The sequence below is a fragment of the Malurus melanocephalus genome, unplaced genomic scaffold (assembly GCF_030028575.1).
Source record: "Malurus melanocephalus ecotype Western Australia unplaced genomic scaffold, MMel_1.1 scaffold_146, whole genome shotgun sequence".
In the NCBI taxonomy this organism is placed as follows: Eukaryota; Metazoa; Chordata; class Aves; order Passeriformes; family Maluridae; genus Malurus; species Malurus melanocephalus.
The window spans coordinates 1277486-1300789 of NW_026623378.1; the positions used below are offsets into that span (position 1 = coordinate 1277486).

The following is a 23304-nucleotide window of genomic DNA, read 5'->3' on the forward strand; positions in this document are numbered from 1 at the left end:
TTTGGCAGAATCAGGTGCTCCCCCTTGCAGACACTGTTCCCATGATCTCTGTATGTTCTGGTGCTGTCACCAGTTCATCCCCAGGAAGCAGAATGTTCACCTACCTTGCCATGTACCCCGGCTTTTTCACTTTGTTTCCCTGCCATCTGGCTCTTCTGTAATACCGTGTTACTGGAGTTACTGTTTCTTATTCTGTCTGCAGCACTGAGTCCCTAAAAAGGCGAAATCCCTGCGTTTCTACTAGGGCTTTGTAAATACATTGAGTGTTTTATGTCTTAGTTTTATTTGTCAGGAGAATGCATTAGTAACTTGCTAGAAGGAATCTCCATTCAACAGTGAGTGCTCCTGCAAGTGCTAAGACTGGAATCTGTCAGGCATTTTCTTTTATACATCTTCAACTTGTTTATTGAACATAAAAGGTCTGCCTAAAATAATCAGTAAAAGCTAACTGGCTTTTTTTCTTTCTCTCCCAACCCAAGAACTTGTCCCTTTGTACAGCAGCTCTCATGTACATCCTGAGTAGAGATCGTTTGAACATGGATTTAGACAGAGCCAGTCTAGATCTGATGATACGGCTTCTGGAACTGGAACAAGATGCTTCTTCTGCCAARCTGCTGAATGAAAAAGACATGAATAAAATCAAGGAAAAAATTCGGAGACTGTGTGAAACGGTTCACAACAAACATCTTGATCTCGAAAACATCACGGTGGGTGACATGCTTTTATTGGAAAGCCTTGGCAGTTGTGGAATGCTTAATAAAATGGAACTTGCGAGCTTCATCCTTCATTTCATATCCYCAGCAAATGATTCCTGATATCTGATTTGCCTTTGATGCATATCTGGCTGCACTGCAAGTATTTTCTTCTTTAAATTTGAAATTTCCTTTTTCCAAGGTTGTTAGCAGCATAAAGTTAGGATGTTTTACAGCTGTCCTGAGTCTTCCTTTCCCCCTGCTAAGGGTTGCTAGTTMGGGGAGCAGTTGCAAACAAGTAACACTAACTGTGTGTTTAAAGACCACACTTAGATTATTTGACTCCATTTCCTTGCCTAAATTTTCTAAGTACTTTCACAAACAAATAGGGGTTTGTGCAAGGGAGTAAGAGTATTGTGTGCTAAACTCAAGATGTGGTGCAGGTTTTCCCATTTAAAAAAAAATCTATCCGGAAGAAACTGATTTTTCCCTGCCCAAAGTGTGGTGGCAGTTCTGCTACTTACCATAAATGTGGATGAATTTTTTTCCTCCCTTTCTCAAACATACTTGCTCTTTATAAAAATACCTTCATGTGTAGCAGAGCAAACTGGTTCTGTTTAAAAATAAATTTGGCTATGGTTTGATGCTAGCATCAAGCTAGTTTAGAAAATAAAAAGGATAARTTGCAAGGCTTTTTAGAGGAGTGTATTTAAAGAATTGATTGACAGATTGACTAGATGAGTGGCCATAAATGACAAAAATTAGTAATGTGTCTTGCTTTTTTCATATTTCTGTACAGTGGATGTTAGTATGATCTTCATTTTTTAGCATTCTGTAATACATTCTTTTTAAGRTTCTTACTAGGGCTTTTGCCATTTTTTGTGTAATGCTTATACCCAAGAGGAGAAGCTTCTSATTTATTCTTCATGAAGTGAGCTTTTCAGAGCTTTGTCTCTGCAAGTAACGTTCCAACTCTTGGCAGTAATCCGCAGTCAGGATTGTGTTTTATATTGGGTTGGGCTAAAAGATGATGTGCCTTATTGACCTGGCATTTGCTTTTGTAGCTTGTGGGACTTTTGAGTCAGTTTAGGAAGGGATTCGTTGGGGTGTTTTCCCTCCAAGTTCTGGCTATGGAACAAAGAGCTGAATCAGTACAAAAAGTCACTGTTGTGTAGCTTTAGCAAGAGTTGAATTTTGGGTGAGGAAGATAATATCCCTGKCATCACTGTTAACCTTGGTAATCAGATTGTGGTGACAGTGGAGTACAAGTTTCAGTTTTAGGTTTGTTTCATACAAACATCTGAAACATGCAGGTAGGGAGCTTGAGTTAACTTTCTGGCCTTGGAAATCTGCAAAGGGAGAATGAATTGGAGATTWTATTCTGCACTTTTGGTTTACAGCCTGAAAATACCACCACAGAATAAAATTTGTTCTCTAGGTGGTGATCAGCTAGGATTTGGTGTAATCAGAGTCTTCTTTCAGTGCTGTTTTGGCACTGAAGGCAGCTCACATAGCAGAGTTTGTCAGTGCCAGGATATCTCTTGCACTGTAAAATGTAAGACAGCTCCCTTTATTAAGCGTTGAACAGCTGGTGCAGGTTCCTCATTGCTAAAGCATCCAGCCACAAAGACCACTGTCTCCTGCTTGAGCTTTTCTCATATTCATAATCTGATCTAGCCTCTTGCTTCTTTATGAACTGTAATTCTGTTCTTGTGTTTTCTTAGACATGGGTTTTAAAAAGAGAGGATATATCAAAAGGGACTCTGTCTTGTGAGGAAGTTGTTCATCAGTAAAGAGCATTAATATCCTAGGCCATCACTTTCAGCTGTTTTATTTGAGGGTTTTTCCCTAAGGCAGCTCTATTTCTTAAATTTATTTCGAGCTGTTGCTGTAAATGCATTGAATATTGTMGTGCCTCACAGATGGAAACTGGTTTCCTCCCAGCTGCACCATCTAGAAGCAGACTATGTAGTATTTAGAGAATATTTGCAACCCAAATGAGATGATTAGGTTCTCTTGCAGTTTGAGATAGTAGCAATGGTAAGTTGAGACAATAATCAACTTCATGTGTTGAAGATCAAGCTGCTTTCATGTAGATCCCTGTCATAAGATACAATAAGTAATCTCTATTTTGTACCAGATGACAGGCAGAAAATACAAACAAAAATGCAAATCTTCTGGGGGTAAAGTAAAGCTCTTTGCTTTTTCAGACTCAGACATACTCAGTGAGAAACAGGAGGATTGCAGATGTTTTATTCCTCCAGTTTGTGCCTAACCTCTCACACCTTGGCTTTTTTGAATCATACACAGATCAGGCCAAGGTCATCAATTTGCCTCCCTCTTTCCACTGACAATGTCWTTTGTGTGTCTCTCTAGAAGCTAGGCTGGGCTAACTTTTGAATATTCAAAGGTTCTGTTTTCTTGACTGCTACTAATGTTAAAAACATAAACCCAGAAAYTGAAAAGGAGGTGTGTGCAGGTTGAATTTTTTCTAGGCTCGTTGTGCTGGATTAGAAGAAGATAAAAYGTGAAGAACTTGGCCTTTGCCTCAGCAAATGGCCCTCACCTGTCAGTGAGCACAGCCCTCTGCAGCTCATGCTATTGCAGCTACCTCCTCATTGTTGCATCAGAATAAAAACCTTCAGAAATGTCTTCTCTTTTCAGATGGTTTTCACTCTCAGCGTGAAGCTGAAAGCTTAAGAAAACCATGTTTTGAGCCTTTGGTGTYAAAATTTTGTAGTAATTGACATAAAAATGGAATGTAATGGATTACTTCCCTCAAGCAATATGGTTACAAGGTGTCATTGCTTTTTCTAAAAAAAAAACAAAAAAAACCCTTAAGTAGACATATTAGTGTTCATATTATATATAAATACTAGATTTTATTCTTCTGGAATTACTTGAAGTCTTATTGCCCTCTGGCAAAAACTAATCACCATCTTTTAAATATTGTGTGGCCTTTGAGCTTTCGTGATGAAGGTGTTTAGGAAGCAAACTAGTATATTGTAGATTTACTGCTGCTTGTGTTCTCTTGATCCCACAACACTTTGATGACCCAAGGATGCTTCCATTTGCACTGGAGCAATGCTGTTACTATTGTGCTCGTAGTGACATTGTGCTGCAGCGCTTGCTCCTAAAACCCAGAAATTATTAACTTTGGGTGGTTACTCATCTTTGTCYCATCTTCAGCTTTCTTTTTCTCCTTGCAAATCAAGTATTTTGAAAGCAAGAAAAGCAGCAGGAAAAGCTGCATGGTTGGGGGGCAGGGCCCATACTAAGACAATGGAGTGTTTGTTGAAGCCTGGTGAGGACTATTCTTTCATTTGCAGGGAGTGAACTTAGCTTCACTATTGCTAAATTTGCATATGTGTTCCTCTTTTTTTCCTAAAGAAAGTATGTGAGTAAATAGTATAAGATTTTCTGCAGTGGTTCAGTTAATTGCTTTATTCTGTAGGTTTAAATTAAGAACACAAGATAGCTACATTGGAAGCAAATGTGTTCTGTGAGCAGAGCCAACGTGTCTGGGAGACGGAGAAGCTGTGTTCACTTGGGCTTTCCTTGATTTTTTTGCTACCTGGCTGATTTGTTCATTTCCTTCCTCCACTTGTTTCTTTTGATAACGAGAAGTGACAAGAGTATGCTTGGGTTTTCTAAGCTATTAATAAAACTACAGAAATYTGAAAATGCCAAGTACCTTTTTTATCAGTACTGTCATTTTTTTAAGATGAATGTATTTTCCAGTCTGTTCTTGCTCCCTCTGGTGGTTCCTCTACTCAGAATCTATACTTCTGTTTTGATGGTTTTTATATGACGTATATTTGTATGACTTGATATATTGTCCACAGCTGCATATGATGATTTCACTGATTCCAGAACCTCATTCTTTCAGACTGGGCATTTGGCAATGGAGACTTTACTGTCTCTCACCTCAAAGCGAGCTGGGGACTGGTTTAAAGAAGARCTGCGACTTCTGGGTGGTCTGGATCATATTGTAGATAAAGGTATAGTGGGGATACTGCTTGGACAGCATGAAAACATAATGAATTGTAAGAAAATGTATGCTTTTTGTAATGTTCCTTTCCTGTAGTTATAAACAGAAATATTATATTAAAACCAGAAATATTATATCTTTTTCTTAACAGTGTTAAAAATAAAGTATACAATTCAATATCAGATTACTGAGAAATATTGGTGACTTTAATCTGTTGCCTGTGGAATTGAAAGTAGTTTTCATGTTAAACAGAATGTGTAAAGTGTTGTGTTATAATGTGTGAGACTAAAAATGGGTTAAGCTTGGACAGAAGGCTGTGTTACATRTCTCTATAGCACACTTACTCTAGAGTAGAATCTGCTTTGTAGTCTTCTAGAATTATTTTCAGTCAAGATATTTTTAAACTAAATGTAGTAAAGGAAGCAAACCCTTCAAGAAGAAATGGTGGTGGTGGGGGGGGGGTTGATGATTTCATTATTTTTTCAAGGATATGTCTAAGTTAGTGTTTTTTTTTATCAGAATCTCCCAGGTAGGAAAAGGGACATTTCTAAATGAATTCTTGACCTGAATAAAGCTTGATCTTAAGTAAGCAGAAGGAGAACAAAGGTAGGATTGGTGAGATGAAAGTATTCAATTTGCACACAGTTTCAGGTTATGGTTTCAGACTTGTAAAGTGTGGGAAGTGTGTGCTTGCCCTATCTCTTTCCTCTTCTAAGAGACAGTCCYTTAGAGGTAAGGAACACAGTCATGTGCTGGCCTCTCTTATTGTTGGAAGAAAATACATGGTTAGGTAATCTGTAGCAACCATCTTAGACTTATAAAGACAAAATTGTAAAATTTTTTTTTACTTACGTGGAGAAGTAAAATATTTTGGAGTGCTGAGCATGTCTTCATGATTGTTTTCTGGCGTTAGAGGTGTACAGAGTGTAAAAGAAGGGCGATAGCAACTCTTSTGTAGCTGGTTAGTTTATGCACCTGGCTTTTGGAGACCTCTTACTTATAGTGGAAAACAACTTCTTTTTGTGTTTAGTTAAAGAATGTGTGGATCACCTAAGCAGTGATGAAAATGAAGAGAAGTTGGTTGCTTCGTTATGGGGTGCAGAGAGATGTTTACGGGTCTTAGAAAGTGTGAGTATGAGCAGATCCACTGCATTTCTGAAAGCTGCTTCTTAAGCAGACCTGTTCTGGTTTACATTCTTTCAATATATAGTCACATTTCAGCTCTCTAATGTTGATTTTTTTTTGTAGACTGTACTAACTTTCTGATGATTATCAGTATTTCTGTAATGTTTGGAAATTTATTTTACTGTTCTGTGTGTACCATGTTCCAAAATTATATTGGGTAAGAATAAATTAATGTAACATGATGCTTTTYCTTAAGTTCCTACAAAAAACTGCTCTTCATGGATGTTGTTTTTGAGGCATCCGTTTGACTTTCTAATGTGTGTCTAGTAATAGCTGATCATTTCAGAAATGGTATTTTCTCAGAAGCAAATAATCAGTTTTAAGAATTCCTACTTTGAGCCATCAGCTGGCAAAGTGCAGAGAAGAAAATACTGCCCTGAAAGGCAAATGAGTCCTGTCATCAGTTGAGTGTGTAAATGCAGATGGTAAATATTTCCTGGAGAACTTGGAAGAAAATAAAAATAGATGTACTTTTGTGGAATTTAGTTGACAGGAATGGTGAGTGTGTTTCTCTGCAATGCCTTGTTTCACTGAGTTTGTTGTTTGTTACTGGTTACTCTGTTTCTGTTGTGATATGCTAAGAAAGCAGAAGAACCTTATTATGTTCTTGTRACACATCACCACACATCAGAAAATATTTGGGGTCAGAGTACAGGTCAGTGAATCTCACTGAACACCTGAAACCCAAATGAGAGGGCAAATAGCTACGGTGGTCACTTGTTTTGTTCACTAAAATAGAATCAAAATTAGTGTAAATGCGAGCTAAAAACTCAGATGAAATAGTTGAAGGATGTCTACTTAAAAATTCTCTWTACCTGCCTTCTCAGCAGTGAGAAAAAAAATTGAGATTCATTTTCTGCTWTTATATTTAATAGATGGAATTGCCAAGCAAAAGCAGAAGAGCCTTGTTTAGTGTTGGAATGTTCAAATTTGGACTTACAAGTGTTTGTGATGTAGTAAGATCCTTAGAAACTTGAGAGAGGTGACAAAATTCAAAACACACCAAATCATGCAACTCCAAGAGATCGTTGATTGTTTCTGAAAATTGATTCCAAATTTCAGTCAAGAGAATCAAGGAAAAACTTGTGTGTTATGGTTGGATGTATAGTAAGCTCTCAGTAGTGGATTTGATGTCAAATCCTTAAAATATCCCATATATARTTGTATTCTGTATACACCCTTAGGATACTGTAGTCCCAGAATGTGAATTCAGGGTTCTGCTGTGGCAAAACTTTCTGCTGCATGGTTTCTGTACTTCATCAGGGTTTTATCTTCAGTGCCACAATTACTTAGAGATGAAAACTCCAAGGACATACTGGAAAATGAACATGAAAGTTTACACTGGATAATTGCCAAGAAATGTGGAACTGAATAAAGTGTAGTAATAGTAGTAGTAAAAAGGAATACTTCTCCTTCAGGGAAGAAAACTGCTATTTTTAATACTACTTTCTCCTTTTCTTTTTAGGTAACTGTGCATAATCCAGAAAATCAGAGCTATTTGATAGCATACAAAGACTCACAACTCATAGTCTCCTCAGCTAAGTAAGTAGGAAAAAAACCCCCAGTGTTGCAAAATACCTCATGACAGGGAAGAAAAAGAAATGGTTTATACCAGAATGTTCTAGGGGTGAATAAGCCCCTAGGGTCTGTAGATGCTGCAAACTGTGGATTCAGCTGCTGCTGTACTAAGTAGGAATACAGAGGAGTGTTWACACATTATTTATTGTGTTTTCATTATAGTTAGGTGTTTACAGGAATGGAGCATAGCAGAATTGACAGTGTAACTAGGAACTAAAATAGTGAAATTTTGTTCCTGGCATTTCTCCCTGGCAGAGTTTCTAACACCTCTAAACACCTCTAACCCATTCATCAATCTGGGTGAGGTCTCACTTGTCAGGCAGAGCCTATCTACCCCTTATATTGCTTTTCATGAGAGAACAAATGAAGCTGAAAGTTTGACTCTGCAGACCTCATTGGAAACACAATAATTTCAYGGTTATAGGCTAGATATATGGAGTATTTCTTCAATTAAAACAAAGCAAACCACAGTTTAATATGTTATTTAAAATGGTATATATTTTTGGTTTTTCTAGTTTTGTTGTTAACTGAAATCATTGGGGTGATTTAACATGAAGCTAATGTTATAGAGTAGAATCGTGCCTGTGGTCCATTAGTATTAAAAGATTAAGATTTTACTGCCAGGAAGTTGTCTATTCTTACTCAATGGAAATGGCTCTGAGAAAAGAGTAAGAACGTGCTGGTAACACTGTCAGAATTCTGGTGTGCCTTGATGGTCAGAGAATATGAGAGACTGGGTTTGTAAAAAGAGGAGATACCTTTTGTAAGACCATGTGATGAAGCTGTAAAGGAAAGCTAATTTGCTCTTGAAATATCAAGCTGATAAGGCTCTAAGATTTCCAGGTTTTTGTTTTCACAATTTTAGTTGAGTATATAAAAAATTTAATAGGTGATAATTTTACTATCTCTCCCTACAGACTAGATATCAGAAAAAYTCTGGATAAGCTCTGTTTGAGGTTTTTTCCCTTGTGAAACAAGTATAAAGTTGGAACGTTCTGTATGTTGTGAATATAATTTTGTTYTGCACCTTCTCCCTGCAGAGCGCTGCAGCATTGTGAGGAGTTAATCCAGCGATATAATCGTTCTGAAGACAGTATCTGTTTACCAGACAATAAAACTCTGCCTCACCAGAATGTAACTAACCACGTGGGTAAAGCAGTGGAAGACTGTATGAGGGCCATCATTGGGGTCTTGCTCAACCTGACAAATGATAATGGTAAAACAATTTTTTTTGCATATTCTGTGGTAAAGTGTCAAATCATTAACGTAAATACTTTTTGGTGCTGATTATGGTTTTTTATGTCCAGTGCAGTAAAGCTGTTATGCATGGTAGATGTTTTCTTACAGCCTTCAGTAATTAGCTTTTGCAAGTATGAAATGTTCAGATGAGGGCTTGGGCTGAGAGAAGCTGGTTTGTCTTCAGGGCTGAAAAACTTCTGTTAGCTGCTTACCATTGTGAGTGTGAGTATTTTCAGTGTTGAGCCTCTGAACTCTCTTTGTTTGCAGAATGGGGTAGTACAAAAACAGGTGAACAAGATGGTCTGATAGGCACAGCGATGAATTGTGTGCTTCAGGTTCCAAAGTTCCTACCTCAAGAACAGAGATTTGATATTCGGGTGCTGGTAAGTTCTTGTGTTCATCACATCAGCAGAAAATGGTTTGCCTCCTTGTGCATTGAGCTGCTCATGTTCCATATTAAGGAATAGTTTCCCTTGCAATTTTCAGTGACCATGTATATACACCTAAAGTGAGGCACTTGAAATTTCTGCAAGGATTTGGTGGGTTTGAGGRTATTTTCCCTGTAATTGGTGGGAAGAAATGCCCTGCTGATGAACAAAGAGATTTAGCTAAATAAGTGTGTGATTTACTAATTTTTAAACATCTTTTCAATTGTGGAGATGTGGTTGATATTGTTGTTTGAGTTAAAGGCTTTGTCAAATTTACCTCAGCTTATGTAAGATGGGTCAGAGTGGCCTAAATARCAACAGTGAAATTGTGTATGTGGAGGATCTCTTAAGAATGTAAACTGAGGGTTGCATACCTGAATCCCTAACTGTAAATGAAACCTGAGCTCAAAAAATGTTTTCATGTTCAGAAATGGAAAAACAAATTCCCGCATAAAAGTTCTCCTGTAAAGGGATCTCTGTTTTGCTTTGTATTTCATTAGATMCTGATCTCCCTGTCAGACTGTTTCATAAGTTGTGTGTTCTCACAAAGATAAGGCCTAAAGATGTTTATGTGAATAGATGGTTTTTGCTAAATGACCTTTTTTCCAATGTGTGTAATCCTTTCTGACTCTCCAATCTTGCAGGGATTGGGTCTGTTGATCAATCTTGTAGAATACAGTGCCCGGAAYAGGCACTGCCTTGTCAACATGGAAACATCGTGTTCTTTTGACTCCTTGTGTACGGGCGAAGGAGACGAAAGCCTGAAGATAACTGGACAGATTGATGCTGTTCAGGCTTTAGTGCAGGTGAGAAATGGTCGTTCTGCAGTAGTTTCCATTTCTCCTTATCAGACTGTCGGGGGGAAGGGAGAACTCAGCAGTGAAAATGTGTCAGTTTTTCTGTTCAGCATTTGAAGAATGGAGCAAAGTAGGGGAAGATTGCTGCCTACGCAATCTTGACTTTTGCAGTAGTGTCCATTACAGAAACAGCTTCCCTGGTAAAAGACAGTGGTTTACTGAYATCCAATAAAACTCTTCTCTCCTTATACCATTTATTTCTAGTTTTATTGTTCCTAGGTTGTTTGCTTCTGCTTTTGTTTTAAACCAGAAATAAGCTACTTCCTGTTATATGCCTTGCTTCTATAGATTTTTAAGTACCATGTTTTTGGGAGTTTTCAACTTTAAATTTTAAAAAAGGATCATCCTTTATAAAAGCAATAAAATACAGATGTTATTATTATGGATGTGAAACAGCATTCTTAAATACTGTATTGACTAGCTTGTTAAAAAAAAAGAAAGCCACCAATAATTTTAGTTAATGAGTTTCATTATGGAAACTAAAATGAAAAAATTGAAAGAGAATTACAGATTCCTTGTTTCAGTGGAGTTAATTTTATGGATGCTTTTAGAAGTTGTTTTTAACTTTATGAAATAACGGTCCAGCAGCAGACAAAAAACACAATAAAAATATTAATACTAAATATCTTAATGTATGTAGCTTGGCAAAGCAATATTTATAACGGGTGGTTGTATGGTTTGGGAAATAATTCAAGAGAAATAAGTGCACAATGTGTGATTCCTGTTTCATTCACATTCTTGCTAAGTCATTTTAAATGACTGCTTCATACTTTTGCTCTAAGAAAGCCAAGAGGGGATAGTTAGCATGAAAAGAAAATGAAAATTGGTGGAGAACAAAATGGTCAGGAAATTATGGCAGCTTTTAGTCTTGAAGCCATGTCTCAAGGCAGGTGATCAGACATTTATGATGCCCAAGAGGAACCTGGCAAGTGGTTCAGCTTCARGGAGGGAGGTCTTGGTGTGGAGTACAGCACTAGAGTTGGGCCAGATTGTGTATTCGTTTAAAGAAGAAAAGCCTGTTGTTAACACAAGTGTTGAAGACTAATTGTATTAAGGGGCAAATGGTGAACAGGAAATAAGCTTACAGGTATGAACTCAGTGTGTGGAGGTTTTAGTTTCTAACAGAAATTGTGGTGGAATTTCCCCCGTTAGCTGTTCCTGGAGTGTGAGCGAGCGGCACAGCTGGCCGAGAGCCAGACGGACGAGCTGATTAAAGAAGCTCCCACTGCTCAGCATGATCAGAGTGGGGAATGGCAGGAGACAAGTGGGGAGATACAGTGGGTCTCTACAGAGAAGTCAGACAGTACTGAGGAGAAGGATAAGAAGGAGGAAGATGATGAAGAGCTTGATCTTAATAAAGGTACGTTATGTGGCTGTGATAAACTCAGAAAAGGCAAAGAACAGTGGGATTGCTTGTAAAATCCCACCTTGTCCTCTGCTTCCTATCTACATCCAGTCTCTTGCGCTGAGATTTCTTCAGTGTGTTCCTGGTGAAACTGCTGCAGACCGTAAGAGCCATTCAGATCTGAAGTAGAAGAAGTTAGGCTACTTTTTATGTTTTTAATACAAACTTTTATCTGTTTCTTAAAAAAAAAACCTGAAAGAAACAACCAAAACCCCCAAACCTTTTTGGGACACTGCATGTACAAAATAATCTGGAAAGAATGGCTTTTACGCTGTTACCTTGTTCTTCTGAAATAGTTCCTGAAAGTTACCTGCCTTAATTTTGTTTTCCAGGRTTCTTGTTTAAAGCAACTTTTAAGGGTTGGGGTTTTTTCCCTCCCCTCCCTATTTGCATGTGTCCTCTTCTGTCCCCATCTGCTTTGTGTCACTTCATCAGTGATATGTGAGATAGCTGTGTAGTGCCTTGATACCRAACTTTGGTAGTTTGTTCCAGGAATTTGAGTATCTCTGACTTGTTACATAGTTTGTCTCTGCAAAATGGATCTGAATATCACTCCTTGGTTAATCTTCTGATAGTAGATGCAATGTATTGCTTTTAATGGTGTTTTCTTTCATCTTATGTTAATAGTTGTTGTATATTACTTTCTCCAACCTTGCTTTATATCCTTGCTTCTTTTTGTAGCTCCGTCAACTGGTGCTGCAGTTATTTGTAGTTTTTCCTGAAATGCTGAGTCACCGGCAAAACGTGCTGTGTCTGTKATCCTTAATACAAGAAACTACTTTGGGGGAAGACTTAGAGGCCTATAGTATCAGATGAAACATTTGCATTGGTAGTTCGGTGTGTTCAGCATATAGTTTGCACATTGAAATGGCAAATGACAAAATACTGTGCRGCAGAATGAGTTGAAAGTGAATGAAGACCATTTTTCTTGTCAAGAATGTGCTGCTGAGTCAGTAAGCGTGGCGTTTCCTGATCTCTGAAATCTCAGTCCAAAAGCTCATTTTGTTTGAGAAAAAAGCATTCTGGAAAATGATAATGAAAGATTGTATTTACAACAGTCAAAGATACCAGCTGCTTAGAGAATACAATACACTGTTGTCTCTTTTACAGCTCTTCAGCATGCTGGGAAGCACATGGAAGACTGCATTGTGGCCTCATACACAGCATTGCTTCTAGGCTGTCTCTGCCAGGAGAGTCCAGTAAGGGAATAAGTTGATATTAAATCCAGTATAATGTTTAATGAAGTAATAATTTTCTCTGTTGAAAGGGGTTAATTAAATTTGGCTTCAGCGTGAACTAGTACATTGGTGAAGCTACATTGATATATACAGCTTTGGGAGAAGTTGCCAGAGTTATTCCATCCAAAGCAGATTTTCTGAATATCACTGTGTTTATCAAAAAGAGTTGAAATTGAATATTTGACCTMTTTTACCTCTCTCCCTTTACTTGTAGCCAGCAAAAGAACTTACTTTGGAAAGGCAGAGGAAAATTGGCTAAGCCTGTTCTTTCTCAGTAGTTTTAGTAAGCAAGTTACCACCAAACTTATTTATTCTTTGTCAGTCTGTTTCAATTTTCTCTTCCATTGAAATTACATGAACTTCTGTATGTCCCTGTTAAATAATTGTCTCAGATTGGAAATAGAAAGCTGCAGTGAAAAATACTGAACTCCAGTGGCTGAGAACTCAATAGTCTCTGTCAAATATATGTTCACATGAAAATGAGGTTCAGACCTGCCTTCAGGCTTGTCTAAATTAACTGTRGTGGCAGAAATGGTCTTTAAAGTGGTTTTCTATGCCTTTGGACTGATTAGTGTCCATAACAGTTTTAGTGTTCAGCGTGAGATTGACAATAAGAACAGCAATTCTCAACCCATTCACAGTTGTAGTGGAAGAATCTCCTTGTCAGGGAAATGATCTGGTGGGCTTTTTAATTCTTGATAWTTTGTAGGTTCTGGGGAGGTCTAATCGTCCTTCTGTTTTTTTAGGGAAAAGAAACCCCAGCAAACCAAACACAAAAAATTATTTTAGCAGTTGAATTCTAGAAACATAAACACAGTAAAGACATGAATATTGTTTAAGAGAGACTTAAATCATAAAGATGGCAGCAAAAGCCATCTTAATAATGCTGTGAATATACTTAGCTTAATGCATCTCAAGTGCAGACTGTTATAGTTCTGTGTCAGAAAAATATTTTTCAAATGACAAAAGACTGTTTTGTTTCTTAGATCAATGTGACTACTGTGAGGGAGTACTTACCTGAAGGGGACTTCTCGATAATGACTGAAATGCTCAAAAAATTTCTCAGTTTTATGAACCTTACTGTAAGTAATRCATACTTTAAATTGACATATGTAGATATTTTTGTTAATTGCAATATTGTTTTCTGTTAATATTTTGTGCATTTTTAGAAGCATTGACATTTTTTCATATTTGTTTTCATAAGAGCWCAGGATGATATTCTGTTTTTTAACACTGAAAACCCATTTGTATGTCATTATAGTGTGATTGGTCAGGAAGATATTTCTGAATTGTCTGCCTGAACCTAGTCGCTTTTACTGATACATAATTGTAAATACTAAAATTCTGAAAATAGAATAGCTCTCAGCTATTTGAAGGAGGTGCTACAAATGCTTGTTTGTTACTTGTGTTTTCTATTGCATTTCCAGTGTGCTGTTGGAACAACAGGCCAGAAATCTATCTCTAGGGTGATTGAATACTTGGAACACTGCTAGATACTTAACTTCCGCTGCAGGCACTCTAATGCTGGAGCTACCCTTAGACAAAAGAAGAAGTCATGAAAGAAGTCCTTGAAGGATATACCAAGAGCATTCATCTGTGTCATTCGTGTTCGGATTTTTAAGGCTACCTGGTCTCTTAACCATGCATTCAGCATTTTCTAAAAGACAGTTACTACATCAATCTGCAACTATCAAAAATGAGGGGGAAAAGGTTCTGAGGAAAGTAAATAAAGAAACCTTGCTGTTTATGATGCAGTGCAGTATTTAAATATTTTTGGCAGGGTTTACCCTCCCTATCTTTTTTTTCTTGCTTTGTTCGTGACAAGTTTCAAGGGGAAACGCTGCTGATAGTGCAACTGCTGTTTACTGTTGAGCCACTGTTTCATGCCAGCCAGGTGCAAAGGCAGCTTAGCTACTGAGGTATCAAACAAATGTTCTAATAAAGAAATTCTGGACAGCAGCACCGCTCCTATTTGAGTTTAATTTGCTCTTGCTTTTTTATTACTAGATTATTCCAAAATCATAAAATATAAATTTTTAAATACTTTTGTGATTTTAACTACTGTCTATATTTAAAATTTGTTGGAATCCAAAGAAGCGAGGATTGGATAGTTTATTTTTTATACTGTTTTGATTGAAATTAGGTCGATAAAGTCTTTCTCAGTTCTAAATCTCCCATGGCCCATGTACTGTAACCTGCTTAGACCATAACGCTTTGTAGTTCCAAGAGCATGCAGACCCATCGACACACAAAGCCATTTGAGGGTATGTTATCCACAAAAGGAACAGTGACTGTAAAAAGTTGTGCCCTGTTTRAATGCAAATAAAATAAAGAAAGAAAGAAAAAAAAAGATATTTTACAAAGCACTCAGTCCCAGGGTAGTTTACACTTCTAATAAGCAAAAACTTTGAAATGCTGTTTTAATTTGTTTCAAGGAAGAACTCAAGGTGTGTTTTATAATGTTGAATACAAAGAATTTGGATGCTTTAGGGGGAAGAATTTTAAAGAAGCTAAAACACCAATGGGGATTAATGGTTCCAGCTGACATAATCTTTCTATTTCATCCTTCTGTAGTATGACAGAGTTGAAATGCATACAACACAAAGCCTTAAATTGCTGATATAGCTAAGATTTTGTTCAGTCTGAGGTCTAGTTCACAGCAAAGCATTGTGTTTGAGGACTTAAGTGGAACAAAGAATCCCAGAAAAATACATGACTTTTTTAACAATTTTTTTCTTGCACTCACTATTCAGACCAACAGAATTGATTATTAATTATTTTTATTAAGGTGGTCTTGAATATTTGCAGACTGTTCTGCGATCTGCTTCGTTGACATTTTTAAATACCTGTATAGGTAGTTACATCATGTTACTCCATTGAATTTGTAAAACTTGAAGCCATAAAAATATTAGTTCTATGTATAATGAGGGGGAAATAACAGGAAATCTAACCTGCTTTTAGATCTTGTGTTATCTCCATGTATAAAGTTAAGAACTTGTGCTTTTGTATCAGTGCCAGCTGTAAATTTTTTACATACAGTGGCTGCCTTCTATGTCTTCCTATTTTTGATAATGCAGATTGTTGGGAATTCTGTAAGGAAGTAACTGATTAATGGCAAAAATCTTATGTTGRTCATTTTTTTTGCATTTTCTCTCATCACCTTCTAAAACTTAGTGTATCAGTGTAACTTAGAAAAGTTTTTGAGGTTGTATTCCCCTTCTTTAAGAAAAAATAAACCATATTGAGAGGGAGGGAAAAGGTGTATGTAAATTACCTTCATTAGGAGGAAATTATTAAATATTTGGCCCATCTAGTTTTTGGATTTTAGAGCTTKTCACTTACAATGAAATTTCAAATTGATGATGTAGTTTTCTGTGGAGAGATGGCAAGAGAAAAGAAGATACAAATATGGTGAAGGGGGAAAGCAGGGACAACTACCTTTCTTTGTTACACTGGTAATTGTTTGGGAATTGGTTTACCTCAGTGTTTAACAGCTTTTTTTAAAAATGTAACTAATTGTCAAGCACTGACAAATGCAGATTTTTTTTTTTTTGAGGGTGGGGGTAGAAATCACCCTGTGAACTGCAGTGCATTTTTGTGTGTTAGACCCTCAAATAACTCTGCATTAAAGGGTACTTGAGGCCAACTTGCAAATTAAAGTTTTAAAGTAACTTTTTTTTCATTGTAAATATTTGTGTAAATACTCTCAATTGGAAATTAGAACAGTAGAGTACTTTTCTGAATCCAATCCTATTTTTATTTTATACAGTATTTCTCAGCTGTGATCTTTGGAGCAAAAGCCAACGGCAGGAAAAATAGTTTGTACCAGTTTCATGAAGTATGTCTTTGGGTTTTTGTAAATAATTTTAACTCAAATAAAATTGCTACTTTCAATACATATCTTGTCTTTTAACATGCAATAAAGCACTCCTCTGAGTGATTGCAGAAAGAAGGCAGYGTCAGGTAAATTGCTAAAAGAAAAAAAAAATTGAAAAAAATAACAGTGGAGCATCCTGAAGGTAGTGCTTTGCTTTTCACCTGTGTGTTGGGAGAACAAAACACAATGCCTGGACCTGAGGCTGTGGTCCRTCAAACCAGCCAAGCCTGGAAATTTTCTAGAGATGATGTATTGTGTCTCTTGATGCATTTTGGCGTTCTCTACACAAGTTGCCATTGAACTTTCAGTAACAACTCTCAAGAGCTGTAGCCAGAATAACAAAAATACAATAGAGCACAGGGAAAGTGGGGCAGTTCTTCTGGTGAGACTTTTCACATCATGGGGGATCTTAATGGCTTTCTTAAGTGCAAAGGGTTGCCATCAGTGTTGCTCTGTTTCTTGATTAATGTGAATGTTGCTTTAATTTCAGGATGGATTTTTCCTTAATTGGTRCAACTAGATATGGGTACAAGAGAGAGTAATTCATGAACTGTAAAGAGAGTTGAATGTGATGTGTCATCTCATTGCTGCTTTGAACAAGCAGCAGCATAATGTAAGTTTTTCWGTGCTGTAAAGGAATGAGTTTGATCTACAGAACAGTGTGGTGTTAGTGTGTGATACTGTGAGACACAAATGCAGCTTTATGTAAGCAAATGTTTAAAAAAAAATCTGGTAAGAGTATTTCCTCTTATTTTGTTGGCAGTTATGTAATGAAGGCATTGTGTGTGGATGCTTAGGGGTGACATCAGCAATTTCAGATTAACAGGATAATTGTGAAGCTTCTGCAGAAGATTTGGGAGCCACAGCCTTTCTCATAAATTATTTCCCTTCTGATCTGTTTTGAAATGCTTGATTTGCACAGTAGCTGATGTGTRTGGCACTGATTTTTCAGAAACTGAACACCAGAGCAGATAGTGCTGGAGGTGATTCCTCCAGCAGCCGAACGGAGCTGGTGTTTTGCTGTCAGCAGCCTCAGTCTGTCAGCAGAAGGCTGGCATGGAAGGGGATCACAAATSTGTAACATTGTGGTTCTTTCCTGAGCCCAGCGTGGTGCCAAGCGCACAGTGCAACGGAGTGATTCTGCTGGGGACCACTGTGTGTGCCTGAGGGGACAGTGGGGATTCTCACACCAGTTCTAGGCAGTGACATGGGCTACACTTCACCTCTCTCTAACAGAATATTCTAGCAGGAGTTTTTGCTTTTAACCGTGTTTTCAGGCTCAAGTACCCCCTGAATTGATAAAGATACTTTTGGTGTCAGATGTACTGTTGAGCATTCTGTCTCCTCTTGTTTTTCCTTGCTGGACATAGCTGAGGAGATGCCAAAGTATTCTTGGTTAGCTGGGGCTGTTACCAGGCAAGCCCACATGGCTTTTCCAGTAAATTTTCTTTTAATGAATGTGGTACTTGTTTAAAGGGCATGGAAGACCAAAAAAGTGAGTTTGAGTTCAAAAGACAGAGAAGGCTTAGGTAACTGTCATTCTTCTGCACCAAGCCTGCCCTCATAGGATGGCCTGTTAATTGGGGTTTTGAAGATAATGAGGTTGGAATTTGCCCTCAATTCCTCTAGCCAAGTGTTTTCAAAACCAGGCCACTGTAATTTTTGATGCTGCTGCTTCTCTTCTTCTGTGTAATATGTTAATTTGTCTTTGGGTAAAGGACACTACTGGATTCTTTTAGCTGTGTGGAACAGAAGCCTTTCATACATATTCTTTTTTACTTGCCCTAAAGGTCCTCTATCTAAGGGACTGTAATTTATTAAGATGTTTGCAGCCTCAGTAGGTTCAGATAGTCTTACTGTAAATAAAAGTGAAACCATTATAAATAATGCAACTGCTGGAAGTCCAGGGGTAGATTGGTTTACTAATGACACAGGATCTTTATTCCAACTGTGAAAACTGAACTGAATTTGCAGCTATAGGTTATTCCCCAGGTTGCCACACTTYGGATGATACACCTGTGTGTAACAACAGCACCCTGGGGATGCAGAGGGTGCTGTGAGGAGCCCTGGAAAAAGCAGCCCTTATTGGGAGCCAAGTGGAGACTGCCTGACATTTGAGAGGCAGATGTGTCACTTATATCACCTGTGTCTTCAAACTGTATCCACATCTCCTAACCCACAACTTGGACTTCCATTTCATCACTTTGGAGAAGGAAAGGCCAAAGAGTTTCTTTATGTGTGGAAAGCCAGATTGCTGGATAATGAAGAGTTGTGCAGGCCGTAGTACCTATTTCCAGAATTCTGGTCTCTTAGGTGGACCAAAGTTACTTAAAGCAAGGTTCATTGAACTTTTGCAGAGTAGAATCAGGTGATACAGAAAAGAAAACTGCTTAGAGTAAARATAACAGGAATTTTATTCAATCCACTGCTTAGTGTAGGAATCCTTTAAATTTCCTGTATTATGACAGATGATTTAGTTGTGTCTTTGCATTTGTTTTTTTTAAGTGGAGGAAGGAAGAGTGTTAATGTGGAGTGTGAAGAGGATGAAATKATTTCATTCTATCTGTAAAGCTGACCTTGTGATTATGTCCTAGAATGACGATTATTTTGTTCTCACTGTTTCTAGTACATAAGGTGTGAAAATCAAGGTGAAAGGCATTACTGCAGAAGTTTGAATGACAAAGGGAAAGAAGGGGTTGATTTTGTGTCAAGTGATACCATTCAGGAGCTGTGCACACACCTTACCTCTGGGAATGATGCCAAAGTAGTGGAACTCTGAGGTTTTATTCATGGGGTATTGTTGGCCTTYTACCCCAAACATATGGCTCTTGAAAGCATTTCTGGGGCAAAAGTTTTAAAATATCCAGCCAGAGTTGTTTTCTGATCTACTGTTAAATGAATASTCTGTTTGAATTGAAGTACAAACCRTAAGAAAAACTTGGGAGTAAAATCACTCAGCTCTGTGCAGAGGCATGAATTTAGGTTCAAAAGCTTGATATTCAGGTTACTGAGCCTTAAAAACCAGTTCAGTAATGTGTTATATAAAACCACTGTGTAACATCTGGTGTCATTTTGCTGGCTCATATTTCAAATTTTTGTCTTCATTTGACAAGGAATTTTAAAGCAAAGCTATCTTACCCAAATTAAAAATAGCTAGGTTAAAATGCTATAATGAAATTATACTTCAGCAGCAGAAATTGAGCATTGTAAATTAAATAGAAGTGATGCAATTAATTGTTTGTTGTCTGTTTTGCCCTAATTCTTTTTAAAACGTGCCTATAAATTTTTAATAAGGAAAAAAGTCATCTCCCTAGTGGAAAAATCTGATTGGAATTTGTATGCTAAGTATATTCATATTTCTCAAACATCCAGTTTCAAAATGGARCTTCATAATGCAAAACAATGGGTTTTTATTTGTGATACCTTAGATTACAGTGAGAGTCTTACTGAGGATTTTGTGAGAACAAATTTGTAGCTATTTTATCCCAAATAATCATACAGGTTCCCCCTTATTTTATATAGGTGATAATGGTTATTCAAGCGAAATTTCAAATGTGAAACAAAAGCAAACGTACGGGACTTCATTTATATGTATCCCTGTAGAATATAATTTGAAATTGCTGGGGCAAACCAGTACTTTAGAATGGTTAGATTGGTTAGTCTATTATGCATCCAGTTTAGTAGTTAAAAAAATGCAAAACCTGAAATCTTTCTGTTGAGAGAACTAAATGTTAGTGCTGCTCACAGAAGAATGAWATACCTGTCTATCCTGGTGGTGTCAGTAGGTTTATACAAAGATGAAATACATGTTAATTTTATGTAATATTTGTGATTAGCCTTCAGAAGTTCTCAGGAGAACTGGTTTGTGCTGTTTGATTAACATACATGATACAGCTTCAGCTTTTTTGAAATGTGAAAATCCTATAGGATGGGTGTGCTTTGGTTTCTGAACTTTGCTACCTGGGACCAAATGAAGCAGCTCTCAAACCACAGGTGTCGGCACAATCCCACCCTTCTCTGTGCAGATTTTATCTAGTTGCAGTTTTCAAAATGCTCAATTCAAAGCCTGCCAACCTCAGTCATTGGGGTGATTGATGGTCTTTAAAGCTGAGCTCAGTGTGAACCTTTTTCTGCGAGAYGCCCTCAGCAAATGCTCAGTTCTCAGCAAGACCAACAGGGCTCTTGCGTCAGCGAGACCCAGAGAGTGGGGCACGGTGCCAGATCCATCGGGAGGAGCTGGCGTGTGCACAGGGGGTTTGCTCAGGTCACTGGAAGCGGCTGTCTCGGTCTCTGCCTGTTCACAAAGGAACAGTCTGAGCTGGAAGGTGGGGAGGGCACCTGCTCAGGCTGTTTCTGCACCAGGTCTTGCTGATGCCACAACTCCCYCACATTTCCCAGGCTGATTTCAAAACCCACCTGGTTGCTGAGCCCTTGTGAGCCTCTGCAGTGAGAGCAGCACATCACCTTTGGAATGCACTTTCTCTCCTGAGCAAGAAAACTGTTACATTAAGATTTTAGAAATCATACAGCCGAAGGCCTGAAGGAGTACTATAAACTTAGATTTCACTAACTAGTGTCATATATGAGATTCCACTTAGACTTGTGTTTTGACTTCCCAAACACAGCTCAAGAGTTGTGCTCTTGGAGAGGTAGAAATCATCTTCCTTTCACACAGAATTAAGGCATATGCAAGAGAGGGGTATCTGCAAGRGCAGGACTGTTCAGTATATCTTAGTTGCTATCTTAATTGATGAAGTTTTCTCAACACCAGTAAATATCAAATTGTTTTGGGAGCATGTGGAGTTGTTGATGTCCTGGAGATAAATTAAGAATCACAGATTCAGACTTGTGAAAGAAAATGATGTTTCAGCCATTGCATGCTAAAAAGATGTCATCTGCTTGTGACCAACAGTGGGGAAGGAGAGTAAATAGCCTTGGTTAACAAGCTTTCCCTGGAGATGAAGTCAGAGACACAAAGGTCTGACAGGATGAAGAAGAAACATCATGCAAGGTATGACAGCAGAAGCTGGATTAACGTCTGGGCTGGTGTGTGGTTGCACAGCACTCCCAGTTCTCAAGTGCCAAGTATTTCTGGTGAAAGCAAGGTGCTTCTGAGGGTCTCCAAATGGGTAAAAATTAGCCCATGAGTGTCTTCCTTCCCAAATGACATCCCAGGAGTACTGCGTCCTGTCTAGGGTTAGGTTGCTGTCTCCTAACATACTTCAGGGCATATCACCTACAAGCAGTTGCCATGGAGATTCCATACACTGAACCAGAAGCAATTTGGAGCATTGCGAACATGGCAGGATAAGCTGAGGYCAGTGTTCTGCCCAAGATTTGGCAGTGCATGGTGTAACGTCTGCAGACTTTATCTCAGGCTCCAGAATGATGCTGCTACTCAGATGCCAGGAGGAGCTTATAAGCAGGGGCAATACCATGACTATAAAACCATGCAAGTGTTTGTTGACTCTGGAGATCATCTASTCCAGACTTGTGCTCAAAGCTAGTTCAGATCAGCCCTGGCTTTACCTCGCCAAATTTTGAAAACATCTAATCATGAAGATTTCACAGCCTCTCTGGGTAATCCACACCAGGGCTGTGCTTCTTCCCTAGTGAAAAAAAGTAAGTTGTATTTGTCAAAAAAGAAAACAAAAATCAACCAAAATAAAACAAAAAACAAAACACCAAAAGAACCAGAGTTTTCATGAATGCTTCAGAGAGCCCCTAAGCTATGGGTAGTGAGAAAAGTCTTCTCTTGCATGGATAACCTTCACTCCAAGCTTTCAAAAGAACTGAGCAGAAATAGCAGTGTCATCCCTGCAGGAAAGGAGGACTCTGCTGAGTCCAAGGACTGCGGGCTGAGTGCCCTATTGGTTGGGTTCATGACTGCCCTGAYAAGAGGAGGGGCGGGGAATGCAGGCGCTCGGCACTCTGGGGTGGTTGGGTGTTTATAGTCAGATACAAATCTGAGTGCCCAGAGCTGCACAGGCTGTAGTGAATCCTGGCCTGATTGTCACTGGTGATCGACGCACAGGAGGACAATTAGCTCTACTATAGCACGTTAAAGTGCAAATTAACTGGTACCTGGCGGTGACCAAGTCTGACTGGTCAACTCCAACAGAGGGCAGAACAACATTTGTAACATCAGTTGTAATCAGAAAACAAATAGAAGAAGAAATCAAGGACCATCTTTGAATCACAGGATGCATCCCTGATGTTGCCTTGTTTGGAACTCAGCATGGGGTTTAGGAAATAGCAAGAGGAAGATTATTTTAGTTTTTTTTTTTCTGCTTTATACCCTGAATCATCAGGAACGTGGAATAGCCAGAAGAGGTTAAATAGTCCAGAATTCTTCAGCTTGAAGAAGAAATAATGACTAGAGATACATGACTGGCAACAATAACAGCAAAAAATCAAATACAAGGTGGAAAACATGAATAGAAAATCCTTCTCCCAGAGCTCTCCTTTGTTGTTGTAACAGAGGGCCCAGTGCAATTACCAGGTAAGAGAATTTGAAACGAGCAAAAGGAAGTACATTTTAACACAGCACAGAATTATACTGTGGAACTTGCTGCCCCACAATCCTGGGAACAGTTTGCTCTGAATGTTTTGCTCCTGAACAGCAGCCTTTGCATACCAGGCAGCTCAAGTGCACAGCAGTGCAGGAGGTAGCCGTAGGAGCTCTCTCTGGTTTCTACAAGAGCTGGTCTCTCAGATTTTGCCCCAGCCCCCCATCTGCACTGTTCCTTGTGGAAGCATCATCTGTGTGCTGCAGTGTGCACATGCRGCACGAGCAGCTTTATTGGAGCCTAAT

At 38.3% G+C, this 23304-nt stretch overlaps 1 protein-coding gene across 5 annotated transcripts in view; it reads left to right on the top strand.

Annotated features, from left to right (window-relative positions):
- WAPL (WAPL cohesin release factor) overlaps positions 1-16509 on the top strand; it is a 63672-nt gene extending 47163 nt beyond the window's left edge. For all 5 annotated transcript variants that reach the window (XM_057371415.1, XM_057371413.1, XM_057371417.1 and 2 more), the window contains 11 exons: positions 480-707; positions 4582-4693; positions 5714-5811; positions 7334-7410; positions 8487-8662; positions 8953-9068; positions 9758-9919; positions 11123-11330; positions 12486-12574; positions 13600-13695; positions 14041-16509. In XM_057371415.1, the coding sequence (XP_057227398.1) occupies positions 480-707; positions 4582-4693; positions 5714-5811; positions 7334-7410; positions 8487-8662; positions 8953-9068; positions 9758-9919; positions 11123-11330; positions 12486-12574; positions 13600-13695; positions 14041-14106 (1428 nt within the window). In that variant the 3' untranslated portion in view covers positions 14107-16509. The remainder of the gene's footprint in view (positions 1-479; positions 708-4581; positions 4694-5713; positions 5812-7333; positions 7411-8486; positions 8663-8952; positions 9069-9757; positions 9920-11122; positions 11331-12485; positions 12575-13599; positions 13696-14040) is intronic.
- Positions 16510-23304: the final 6795 nt, after the last annotated feature.